Source organism: Pogoniulus pusillus, chromosome 37, assembly GCF_015220805.1.
Source record: "Pogoniulus pusillus isolate bPogPus1 chromosome 37, bPogPus1.pri, whole genome shotgun sequence".
Classification (NCBI taxonomy): domain Eukaryota; kingdom Metazoa; phylum Chordata; class Aves; order Piciformes; family Lybiidae; genus Pogoniulus; species Pogoniulus pusillus.
Window position 1 is genome coordinate 9,615,326 of NC_087300.1, and position 12,850 is coordinate 9,628,175.

At 42.6% G+C, this 12,850-nt stretch overlaps 1 protein-coding gene across 5 annotated transcripts in view; it reads left to right on the forward strand.

Annotated features, from left to right (window-relative positions):
* HNRNPR (heterogeneous nuclear ribonucleoprotein R) overlaps positions 1 to 7,853 on the forward strand; it is a 36,311-nt gene extending 28,458 nt beyond the window's left edge. For all 5 annotated transcript variants that reach the window (XM_064172953.1, XM_064172954.1, XM_064172956.1 and 2 more), the window contains 5 exons: positions 2,026 to 2,161; positions 3,218 to 3,423; positions 4,122 to 4,271; positions 6,248 to 6,369; positions 6,547 to 7,853. In XM_064172953.1, the coding sequence (XP_064029023.1) occupies positions 2,026 to 2,161; positions 3,218 to 3,423; positions 4,122 to 4,271; positions 6,248 to 6,369; positions 6,547 to 7,159 (1,227 nt within the window). In that variant the 3' untranslated portion in view covers positions 7,160 to 7,853. The remainder of the gene's footprint in view (positions 1 to 2,025; positions 2,162 to 3,217; positions 3,424 to 4,121; positions 4,272 to 6,247; positions 6,370 to 6,546) is intronic.
* The last annotated feature ends 4,997 nt before the right edge of the window (positions 7,854 to 12,850 follow it).

Consider the following 12,850-nt stretch of genomic DNA (forward strand, 5'->3'; position numbering starts at 1 on the left):
CTTCCCTGTGTTTATTGCCTTTCCTACCTAAAGAGGTGATTAAAGATGCATTGTCATGCTGCTGCCATGGTGGAGGTCTCTGATTTGCTCTGTATGGTTCACAGTGCCCTTTAATTCTTTCTGGTGGCAGTCACAGAGTCAGCTCCGTACGTGAAAACCTGACTTAGCCGGTGCTGAGGTGGTTTGGCAAAGGACACAAAGCAAGCCCTAGAGAGTCAGCATGAGAGACAGCAGCCAGACTGGAGCCCGGGTGCATTTGGCCTTGCCTCTGTGTGAGCAGAACCAGTGGAATGAGGCAGATCAAAGTGTGCCTCGCTAGGTTTTGGATTTGGCTGTGAGATGCTGCTTGCACTTTGAAGCAAACCGGATGAAATGCTCTTTCTCATTTGCCTTGGCAGAATTCAGCTGATCCTGTATGAAAAAGGGAGGGGGAAAACTTAAATATTTAGTAAAGCTAAGGGAGGGGAATCTGGACATACTTTAAAGTGCTTCTGCTGCCTTGTAAGGGGTCATCGCCTCTAAATGTTCTGGCATTTGTGCCTCATACTTTGCTGTGTTACAGGAAACTTGCAGTTTTGTTAGGCTCTTCTGAGACCATAAATGGCCTGTCCCTGCTCAGGCTGAGTGTCCTTTCTAGAACCTACTTGGATGTTTCCTGAACGATTTTGCAATGGATTGCCCCTGGGACTCAGTGTTTGAAGGTGGTGGATATGAGTTACTGTCACTTAGGAGGAAAACTTGTTTTTTAACTCATAGGGGATTTTGTCCAGATTGAAGATGCAAGGAGCTGTTACTTTAATTTTTTAATTGATAGGGGATGCTGAAGGGGAGGCTACTGAAGTAACAGGAGATGTAGCAAGTGATATGCCACTGATGGTGCATTTTCTTTCAGAAAATACACTTGAATTGTTGGAGTCTTGGTTTCTTTATAGCAGCTGGGCCTTGTCCTTGTGTTTGCAGATAGCAGTGGGAATGGGGTTGATTGCAGGTCAAATGGCTTTGTAAGGTAAGAGATGATTTGAAAAGCAGACTGAGATTAAGTTCATGCACTAGAAAAGAGTTCTGTTGTGTTAGGAGTCACTCTTGTATATGAAACAAAATTCTGAAATGGCTTTGTCTTCCTTAAAGTGATCTTGTTGGGCCTGCAGTAGCATAACATTGTCTTTTCTCTTTCTGAATGAGGATTAGTGAAAGTTGTGCTGCCACCCGTGTGGCTGTGTCTCAGCTAGGGGGAAAAAAGCTGAAAACCTGATTTGAATTGGATGAGATTTTCAGGAGCTGGCTAGTGATCAAGCAGTCCTTCTCTAAAGCTGTGTTTGAAAGGTGATGTGTGTTTTGAAGAGGTTATTCTGTGTTTGTTTTGTATGTGTTTTTTTAAAGCTGAACCCTTGTACCTTTAAAGACCTATCAAAATGTTGGTGTTCAAAGGAATCCAGCTCTAGGTGCAAATGTGAAGCAGTGGGCTCAGGATTTCTAAATGGGAAGATTTTTTTTTAATTTAACAGAAGACATATCAAAGCCTCAAGCATCCACAAGGTCCAGAAATTCCCTGCTGTGGGATTGGGAAGTGGTGGTGCCAACAATGTCAAGCACTTCAGTATCTCACAGTGTATTTACTTAGTACTCAGGATCTCTAATGCTCTGTTTGCTTCCTAATAACAGCAGCAATTGCTGAAACTGAGCCCCAGCACAGGAAGCAGGCACAAACTCTCTAGGAAGGTCTCTCAGAAGCAGTGGGTGAATGAGTTGAGGCTATGTAGTCTGGATGCTCTGAGTTGTTTCTCCTCCATCAGTTTCTTTGCAGCTTTCCCTTAGCAGAACTTTGGACGTGCCTGTGGAAGAACAAAGCTTGGCAGAATTCTTCCAAGTGAAGGCGGACCCCAGACCTGTAGTTTAAGTTTCCTCTTGCCATGTGCTGTGTATAAAAGTGGTAGTGGGAGAAAAAGAGATGATTTCATGATTTTGGGGATCTTTTTGACAGGGTTGTTGTGGCTAAAGCAAACAAATGGCTTTTTATTTTCTCAGTGTGACAACTATGAAATTCGTCCTGGGAAGCACCTTGGAGTGTGCATCTCTGTGGCAAACAACAGGTTGTTTGTTGGGTCAATTCCAAAGAACAAGACTAAGGAAAACATATTGGAAGAGTTCAATAAAGTCACAGGTAATACTTTCTCAGTGAGATTTCAACATCCATCCCTAAATACCATACAGGCCCTCTGTTCTGTAGGTCTGGATGTGACAGTTCTGTTCAGCCCTCATTTAAACTGCTCCCAAGCTGGATGCCAAATTCTTAACTGGTAGAAATGCTATAGATCGGATATATTTTATGTCTGGTTTACTGACCTTAAATGACCAGTGTTGTAGGTTACAAAGTGAGATGGAAATAGCACAAATGAACTCAGAAAAGATGTGAAGGACCTAATTCTGTTACCTGTTGTAGCATCCCGTTGAAGGTTGTGCATTTGTTGCTGGATCTGCAGCAGATTCTGCTCTCACAGCTGAGAAGCTTTCAGGAAGCTTCAAATAAACACATTATTGATAAGTGGTGGGGTGGAGGAAGTGCTAAACAATTGTAAAAGGAATGCTATTTTAGAAATAGTCAATGACAGATGAGTTGCTGTCCCAGTCTGTCAGTATTGTTCCCCAGTGTATGCAGCAAGTAGGAGGAAGGGATGTCAGCTCCTCAAGGGAGGGATTCTTCTGCTTTAAATCAGAGCTTGATCACTGGCTTTGCCTTCTGTAGGATAGTTTTAACTTGCCGCTTGTTTTAAAGGATTGCTATTTATAAGTACTTCAGGGAAGTGGTGAAAACAGAAGTTGAATATTTAGTTTTCTCTCCTCTTTGGAGAAATGTGGAAGAGATTCTTTGCAGCTTCCCCAGGAGGCGGGAGTGATGCCACACAGTAATGCTGACTCCTTCTCAAAAGAGTAGAGGTGGTAAAACAAAATACAGGAAACTTACACAGTGTGAACTGTTCAGGTGGGTGTTTTGTAAGGCCTGTCAGGTAAGTTTATTCTGGAAAGCTTCACCTGCTGCACAGCCCCTTTGTGAGATAGCTCTTACTTGGGTTGCTCATTCTGCTTTCAGCAGCTAAATTAATGGCTGTGTATTGCAACAAGCAAGGGAAGACATTTGAAGATAGGTTCTGTTTTGGTTTGTATTTGGTTTTGTTTCTTCTTTCCTTTTGAAGCTGAATACTGAAGACTTGTTTTTCAGAGGGTTTGGTGGATGTAATCTTGTATCATCAACCTGATGATAAAAAGAAGAATCGAGGATTCTGCTTCTTGGAATATGAGGACCACAAGTCAGCAGCGCAAGCTCGCCGCCGCCTGATGAGTGGGAAAGTAAAAGTCTGGGGAAATGTTGTGACAGTGGAATGGGCTGATCCAGTAGAGGAACCTGACCCAGAAGTCATGGCAAAGGTAACTAAAAACTTAACTGCATGCCCTTGTGCCTAGGGGAAATGTCTTTATGCCACAGTGACAAAGATTTGCTCCAGTTGAGCAATAGTAGTCTAGAAGTAGAGAAGGCTATAAAAGGGCATATTTGTATTGAACTATGCAAACTGGTGTGGTCTGAGCACTGCAGCAGAGTTGCCCTTTTTAAGAGGTTGGGAAGGTGCTGTTGTAACCTGCCCTTCACCTCTGAACTGGTAGTGTGCAGGGCTGTCCTGCATTGACACAGCAGGCTGCTCGTTCTCTGGTGGTGGTCAGCACTACATGGGGATTCTGCCAGGCTGCTTCCAGAGTGAGGTGAAGGTGGACTGCAGTGCAAGGAATAACATCCTCTCTATTCCTGTGTTCTGGGGTAATCCTCTGCTGCTCTTGACCTGTTACTATAATTTTACTGGGATTTGTAGCATCCCAGACACAGCAAATCAAAATTGGAAATTATTCTGGTCACGGAAAGAAATTGTGGAAGGAGAAAAGTTGTAGAAACATCATACAGGTAACTACGAGGTTGTTTTGGTTTGTTTTCTGAGCTATTGCTGAATTCATATGGTCACCCAGAATTTCAGTGCAGATATGAAGGGAATCACATCTCACTAGTTTGTTAGGTTCCTTTGAGGTTTGACTTTTAAAGGTTACAGCTTTACATTCTCATTATTTTTTTTCACCAGGTTAAAGTTTTATTTGTAAGAAACTTGGCCACTACTGTGACAGAAGAAATTCTTGAGAAATCATTTTCTGAATTTGGAAAGCTGGAAAGAGTAAAGAAGTTGAAGGATTATGCCTTTGTTCATTTTGAGGACAGAGGTGCAGCAGTGAAGGTGGGTTGATTTGTCTTTCCTAGCTAAACTGATGTGAGCAGTTTCTTTTGTACCAGTTGTTTAAGACACTTCTTCAGACTGTGTAGCTAAGACGTTTGTAGATCCCATGTAATAGGTTTCCCCTTATGACAATTTTGACACTAATGATTTTGTTCCTATGATTTCAGTAGCTAGCAGGATGTGAGACTTGCAAAGGAAACAAAAATGTAGCAAGTTAACAAGTAGACTGGAAAAGAGCTATAGACCAGTGCAGGAGTCTAGAGAAGAGGGAAAAACCTAACCTAGTCAATTATTCTGAGGAAGCACTGACAGAAGGTATTGGTTGTCTCCCTGTTGAAAGGCTGTGTAGCTTTGGAGTGGCAGAAGTATTGAATAGTAATTGCAAGGGGAGAAGAATGGCATTAGCAGCTCTCTTAATCTATTGCCTGTTGTTAACTTTGCATGTTCCCTACAGGGTTTCTTTTTAAAAGTCATTACTGTAAGATTCAAAGATGTCTTCTTTTGTATCCAAGGGCAGTTGAAGGCCAGGAATCTCTGCTTTCTGTACTTCAGATTGAATTTGATAGAAATTAATCTTGTCTGCTTTTTAAACCTGTAATTTTTTTTGGGGGGGAGTGGGGAAGGAGGGGAGGAAGTTCCTTGCATCTGGGTGTCTTGAGCAAGCATGCTGTATGTGGTGTATGTGACTAAACAGATCCCAGGCTCTTTGGTCAACTGTGGGCAAGTTTTTGTAACCATTTAATCACTTAATGTTTTCCCACCCACTCAAAGAAGGCTTAGAATGCTCTTGCCTTTGGCTTTAGGATGAATGCCATTCAGTTAATGAAGCCAAAGTCTGTTTTGGGTAGGTTTAGACCATGTTCAGGAGAGCTTGTTAGCAGAAGAGGTAAATCAGCAGTGCCACCTGCCATGTTTTGTTGTAGTATGTCTTTAAGCATCTTCCAGTCCTGCCCAGCAGACCTTGCATCTAAATGCTCTTAGATATGGCAGCTGAAAACTCATAGCAGGGATCAAAGGCAGCACCACAGAGCATGTTCTGAAGCTCATCTCTGCAATCTACTCAGACTGCAAGCTGGAATGGTACCCCATCTCCCCATGTGACTGCTCTGTGGCCACTGCATTGGTTTGTGAATTTGCTGAGACACTTTTGTGTATGGGTATGTTGGTTAGGTTTTAGTGGAAGTAGGATGATATTAATGCATGGAATTGGTTCAGTGATTCCTGTGCCTGCTTTTTTTTGTGCCACCTTTGAAATAAATCACCACAATCCTTCAGGCTCTTTAGGCATACAACTGTACAGACATGGAAAGGTTGTGTTAATGCAAATACTTATGCCCAGAAATGTTAAATGCCAAGCAGATAACTGCAGATAGAGCATGGGGGGGGGAGGCAGTCCTTTGTGTATGTGTGTGATGACCTCTGCGTGTGCATTTGAGGCAAATGACATCACTTCTGCTGGAGGATTCTGGCCTCCCTTGGGACCATCACCAGGTTTCAGAAACATTGTTTTTCCCCTTAATTACTCATGCAGTGTACTGAATTAGCTCACATATAAAGGAAGCCCACATATAAAAATGCTCTTCTCCTCCTGTGTGTTTGCTCTCTACCAGGCTCACAGGCACGGGGGCCGTTTGTGTCACTGAGTAGTGAGAATGTCTGAACCCTATCTAGAGAGTATAGGAACAAAAGGTGCTGGCAGTATGTCTGATTTAAAATAAAATACCACGTTTTAATCCCCTTCCTTTACCTCATGATATAAAGAGAAGTATTTTTTTTTAATGCTCTTTCTCTAGCTGGTTACAAAAGTGGGACTTGAAAGAATGCTGCCTAAGATCTTGTTGAAGTGGCAGAGGAGCTGTGCCTGTGGCTGAGTTCGGCCTGGAGCAGCCTAACCATCTTCTTTCTTTCAGAAGGTTTTAGCTTCCTTTTGAATGGAAAAAAAAAGTTAAATATTTCTCTTCTAACTTTTTATACAGGCTATGAATGAAATGAATGGGAAAGAGATAGAAGGGGAAGAAATTGAAATAGTGTTAGCAAAGCCACCGGATAAGAAAAGGAAAGAGCGTCAGGCTGCCAGACAGGCCTCCAGGAGCACTGCGTGAGTGTCCCTTCCTGCACTACTGCTCCACGGCAGCCCAGGCCCTGCTGTCAGAAGGGAGCTGGGTTAGAAGGGCTTCCCTCCACGTTGAGTGTTCTTAATGGTCAAAAGGAAATGTTTTCTGGGCTTGGGAAGCCTTCTGAAGATCAGTAACTGCATGTTTCTTTCTCTTACTAGGTATGAAGACTATTATTACTACCCTCCACCTCGCATGCCACCTCCCATTAGAGGCAGAGGCCGTGGAGGCAGAGGTGGCTATGGCTACCCCCCAGATTACTATGGCTATGAAGATTACTATGACGATTACTATGGCTATGACTATCATGACTACCGTGGTGGCTACGAAGATCCCTATTACGGCTACGATGATGGCTATGCTATAAGAGGAAGAGGAGGAGGAGGAAGGGGTGGGAGAGGTGCCCCTCCACCACCTAGGGGGCGGGGAGCACCACCACCAAGAGGTAGAGCTGGCTATTCACAGAGGGGGGCACCCATGGGACCACCAAGAGGAGCCAGGGGTGGGAGAGGGGGTCCTGCACAGCAGCAGAGAGGACGCGGTGCTCGTGGAGCCAGGGGCAACCGCGGGGGCAACGTAGGAGGCAAGAGAAAGGCAGATGGGTACAACCAGCCCGATTCCAAGCGCCGCCAGACCAACAACCAGCAGAACTGGGGCTCCCAACCCATCGCTCAGCAGCCTCTCCAGCAAGGTGGTGACTATGCCGGTAACTATGGTTACAATAATGACAACCAGGAATTTTATCAGGATACTTATGGGCAACAGTGGAAGTAGACAAGTGAGGAGGGATTTGAGAGAGTATTGGAAACATAGAATTGGCTCTAGCTCTACATCCTTCCAAACAAAATTGGCTTAATGTTCATCCTTCCGTAGCGATTGGCTGCCGCCTGTATGGGCTGAAGAATTCCTCCTGTGTATATACTCCAGGCTCTTAGGTTTCTTTTTTCATAACGCACTTGGACGTTACTGGGCTTGCAGAATTCCTGAACTCCCCATGGGGTTTCAAAGCTTTTATCATTTTAGGCTTCATTTTAGCAGTTTACAAGCAGGAATGGCACACTGTTCAATCATGATTTTGCAGAACCTCTGGTTTTGGACAGGTTTTTTGGTTTGATTTTTCTTTTTTTTTCCCTTTTTTTTTTTTTTTATTTGGGATAGACTACATAGGAGTATGCTGTACATAAAAGTAAAAGCTAGTGCTTTGTCTCAGTAGTTTTAAGAAATTACAACAAATTTAAGTTTTCCTGTATTGAAAATAACATGATTGTATGTTTTGCATTCCTAGAAGTAGGTTAACTGTGTTTTTAAATTGTTATAACTTCACACCTTTTTGAAAATCTGCCCTACAAAAATTTGTTTGGCTTAAAACAAAGGTCAAAGCCGTGGCAATTTGTTCCTTGATGTGATTGTATTTCCAATTTCTTGTTCATGTAAGATTTCAATAAAACTCAAAAATCTATTCAAAACATTTACCTATTTCAAATTCAATTGTGTCCTAAAACATTCTTTCATTGGTAATTGTTCTCAAAGTCTAACTGCCTATGTGAGTGATCAAATCCCTGCAAAATTTCTTGTGCTTTCCAACATGTGGCACTGCGGACAACAGACTGAAAACTAGGCGAGATCACAGCTGGCCCACAGGGCACTCTTTGTTTAATTGCTGTTCAGTAACTTACCAGCATCTCATTTTGAAGCTGATTGATACTTTTTTTTCCCCCCTTTAAGTGTTGAAATATATCCAAACGTTCACAGAGATCTAATTTAAATATAATTTAATGCAGTGTGGAGAAGGAAGCAGAGCCTACAATGGTGTTAATTTTGGTTTTTTGATTGTGCTGTGGAGGCCTTCCAGAGGCTCTTCTCTATCCTGTCACGTAGTGTGCAAACACAGGGATGTGGGGTTGATCTCCAGAATCTTAGCCTAACTTAGGAAAATACTTGGCTAGGAATGAGAATTATTTAGGTCCTGTGGCACAGTAAACTTCTTGCTACAGATTGCACAAATGCAACTCTCCATATTCTGCTTATTTCTGTCTTGCTGTTTTAATTTGATGTTCTGCCATGATGAACAATTTGCCTTAGAATTCTCATGCCTTGTGTGAAAGGCTGCTCCAAAAAACCCAACCTAGTACCTTTTGGGGGCATTACTGGAGTATTAGGTGTTACTTTAACCCTTGTCTTGGACATTCCCAGATGTCATTTTTAACTGGCAAGTTATGACATTGCTCTTCGGTTGCATCTGAGCCATTCTGTACCCCAATGAAGAACATTTACTTCTCCAGAAAAGAGAAACGAATTTAAACTTGCTCTAAAGAAAACTATTGCTGCACCTCTGAATATCCAAATCAGATACCTTGCTCATACCTGATTTACAGCATCCCAAACACAGACTATTGAGGAAGTTAAACTTCAGTGGTCATACTCCTCCCTTTGTCTTCTGTTCCTGTCTGGTGTCTCTCAACTGTATTATGTCAGAATGCAAAGTGAAGGATGAGTCTCCCACACTGTACTCGTGTGGGTCTGTACTTGACTGCATGGTTTAACCTGAACTGAAGCGAGGATGCCTATCTGCTTCTCCAAAGTGGGTTTGCCCCTCCTCTTCAAATTAATAGAGTTGGTTATAAACAATCCAAAGTGCATTTCAAAATTCCTATTTGGTGTGCTTCACACCCTGTTTGGATTCTGGGGTTTTATTTTTGGTGGTGGTTTTTTGCTTTGCCTTCACTGATTTATTTTTGAACCTCATCAAGTGATAGGGCCAATTCCTGTCTTCTCTGTTCCTTACCTGAGCAGTGAAGTCAGAGGGCTATTGCCTGGGTTTCAGGCTTCTGGGTGACAGTCTAGCTGGTAATTTTGTTTTAATATAAGGACTGACTTGGAGTCACTGTGTAGCTTTTGTGGTGCTGAGCAGAACCTTGTAGTTCCAATAAGTATTTCATTGTAAAGGGAGCTTAATTGGAAGCAAATTTAAAGCACTCTCCTGACTCCTATTATTCTGTGATTCTGGAAGCAACTTAATCCGTCCTTGCTGCACCTTTCAAGTGTTAGCCTAGGAGAGGGGAAGTGCCAGTGCATGCTTATGGTGGGTTGTGGGGAGAAAGTGAAGCACTTCAGTTCTAAAGTTTACAAAATAACTAAGCAACAAAAATACTCAAATGTCTTCCTTGAGAACTGTAAAGCTGCATCTTGGATCTAGTGCTTTCTGCTCCAAGCACCAGGCCTGTTCATGATTTTATGGAACGGCAGAAGTTGAGCTATATATTTTATAGGAGAAAGCTACAATTAGTAGAAATTGGTGTTTGCAAGGCTTACAAAGTTCTTCACTTTACATGATCTATGGATTCTTAAATTCATCATTTTAAATTTGCAGCAGTGCTTTACTCATCCTTAAAGACTGCCTGTACTCCATACAGCTGGTTTGAGTAGAGTGGGTATTGGACTTGAGCTTAATTACTGAACAATTATACTGTAGCACAGTGGGGAAAATCTACCCTGCCTGATGACAGATACTTAAGGGAAGAATTTTGCTCTAGCTTCTGGGCACAAATTGGATAAAACCCCAAATAAATTTAAATTTGCTCTTGTGCATCTGTTTTGATCATTTCTTCAGTGTAACTTAGCCAACATCCTTTTAGAAAATACAGTGAAAATGGACTTCAGCTTTCAAAGCAAGTATTAAACTTTTTGAGTGTCCTGCTGGCATTGGAGGAGGAGCCATGAAATGGGATTTTAATAATCATTTGATCACTCATTTATAGCAGTTGCTTAAATGTCTCTTTTGATAATGTGTTTGACTGAAAAAGAAGTAGCTTGACAGATTCTTAGCAATTCAGAACCTGAGCAAAAGATTCTTGCAGCTGTTGTGCTATTAGAGACTTCCTTCCACATTGTTAACAAAGCAATTTACCAAACTAGGTTTTTAATTCTATTAATTCATTAAACATAATTGCCTTTTTTTCTCCAAAGCATTAAAACTGTCAATTTTTGTAGCAGTTGTTTCCAGAACCTGGTTTCTGTAGTCTTAATGCTTGAAGAATGACAACTGCATTGCTGAAACCCTTTCAGAATAAAGCAGTAGAAGCTCACCACATGGTTTTGGTGACTGCATAAATACTTGAGCACTTTTTGTCCCCTCTGCATTTGGACATGGAGCCCATTTCTGTATTTTTTAACTACCCAGAGCAGAATGCAGAAGGCACTCTTCTTATAAGGCTGGCAGAAAACCAACTGAGCAAAAAGGCTGAAAACTGGTAGCAAAAGGTTTGCCACCAAGAGCTGTGCACCCTAGTACAGATGTGTGGACTTGTTGTCCAAACATGGTCATGAAGAACATCTCAGGACAGCAAGGACCCTATCCTGTAGATCTGTCCTGAGCAATCCTTGATCCTATGTGACTTGAGTTGGATACTTGGGTTATTACGGGCTGCTTGCCCAGGGCAGGTTTGCCAGTTACATTCTGGTGTTCATGTGAGCTACTTCAGGAGATTTGAGCCTTATAGAAAGAGTCCCAGGAGCTAACCAAGTCATGCTTCCTTTTTTAAATTAAAAAAAGAAGAGGAGATAGAGGAAAAAGTGAGAGCTTCTGTTAACTTGGCATTGGATGAGGCTGACGGAGTCTATTGGCCTAAAATGTGTTCTGAGACCCAGAGTGGCTAAGCTGAGCACTTACTAGTTGATAAAACGTGTGCAGCAGGGGCTAAGCCCCCTCGTTGGTGCTGATGGAAAGCTTTCATTCTCCTTCAAACTAAAGAGTCCAGGTGGATCTGCAAGATTTGGTTGTTCAGGAACTGCAGAAATTTTACAACAGGAGAATCCCACTGCAAAAGTGTTTGAACATCTCGGAGGTTACCAGAAGCTCTGAAAGACAGTTCAGAATAGTTTGCATCACGTTTGCTGATATCCAGAAGTCTGCAAGTGTCAATTTTGTATTTTAACTCCTTCCTTTTACCTGACTATCAGGGAAGCGTGGTTGAGGCTGACCTGACATGTCATGATGTCGACTTGCTAGGTGGGGGTCGCAAGGGACATTAACCTTGGAGTTCTCGGTAAGACACCTTTCTTTCTCATTTCCTTCAGTACCGTTAAAGGGCTGGGGAGGGGGGGGGGGAGGAGGTGAGCTCCACAGGCCTGATCACTGGACTATTACTGAAAATCTGCCATTCCCATGGAGGGATTCCCAGCAGTGAAGGTGAAGGTTAAATTTAGCTGTGTCCATGGCCAGGGGGAGCATGGCACACATCCCTACGGCTGGAAGTGGTTTGGAAGCCAAGCTGACTTGCACTGCAGAACATAAGTGTTGTAGTGTTGCTGGAAGCAGAAAAGATTGTGAATGCTTAAATTTCCCCTCTATAATTACATGCCACTTTGGGGTGTTTGGGTTTTCCCCCACCGTGAAAAAAGGCAAAGAAGTTACAGCACAATTCTTCCAAGTCCAGCAATGCTCTTAAGAATGAGTCCAAGTAGATGTCTGTAAAAGAGTAACAAATAATAAAACCAATATTTGTTTTCTCCTGAGAATTGACACAAACCTGTCACCAATCCTGAGTCCAGATCACTCAGTAATGCTTAGAGGGCATTGATTGACAGAGGCTTGGCCCTAAGCCAAGGAACAGTTGTAGTCCACCCCATTATGAACCTCTGGGTTTTGGTAATCTTTTTTTTTTTGTGGAGGGCCTGATATGTTGATTCTAGAGAAACAAATAGCAAAAGCTGAAGAACAGATTTGCAGATCAGACTTGAACACTTGTTGAATCCTTCGTGGCACCTGCTCATCTTGCACACTTCTTCAGCCAGAGGCATCAAGACCTTTCCTTCCTGGTTGTTCCTTTGTGCAGTACTCTGAAAGATGCAGAGGAGTCGGAAGGAGCTTGCTAGGCTCTAGGAGCGATCCAGGTTCAGTCAGTGTTGTGGACCTGAATAGCAGTTCTGATGTCAGCTGCAGCAGAAGTGTAACTGGTGAGTAGAGGTATTTTGTAAGGATTTTTTAGATCTGAAGTGTTTGTTTAATTCCAGATTATCTTGTCTTGGGATACCTTATCTGAGAAGAGCTTCAAGCACGCAGTTACCAGTGCTCTTTTCACTTGAAAGATCTTCACAGAAATAAGAGGCTCTCTCACCACTGGATTCTCCAATCCTCCCCATCATGTGGCATTACTGACAATTAAGAGTGGTAGGAGTTGTTGAATATGCTCAAGACTCTTGTAAATGAAGCAGGAGAAAGCAACTGGAGTGGTTGACTTTTGCTTCTGTGGAATTTGGAGGTAACTGCAGAGTGCACCACTGAGCCGTGTTCCCCAGAACAGAACCGGCAGTTCTGTAGCAGTGAGCTCTCTGAGTTTGAAACACCACTTCAGAATGCTGTGATGGTAATCTGCCAGATGGCTTTAAATTAAGGGAAAAAAAATCAAGTAAAAGGAAGGGCAGATCGAGCTGCAGTCCTGCCTGCCCTCCTTGCTTCAAAGTAGA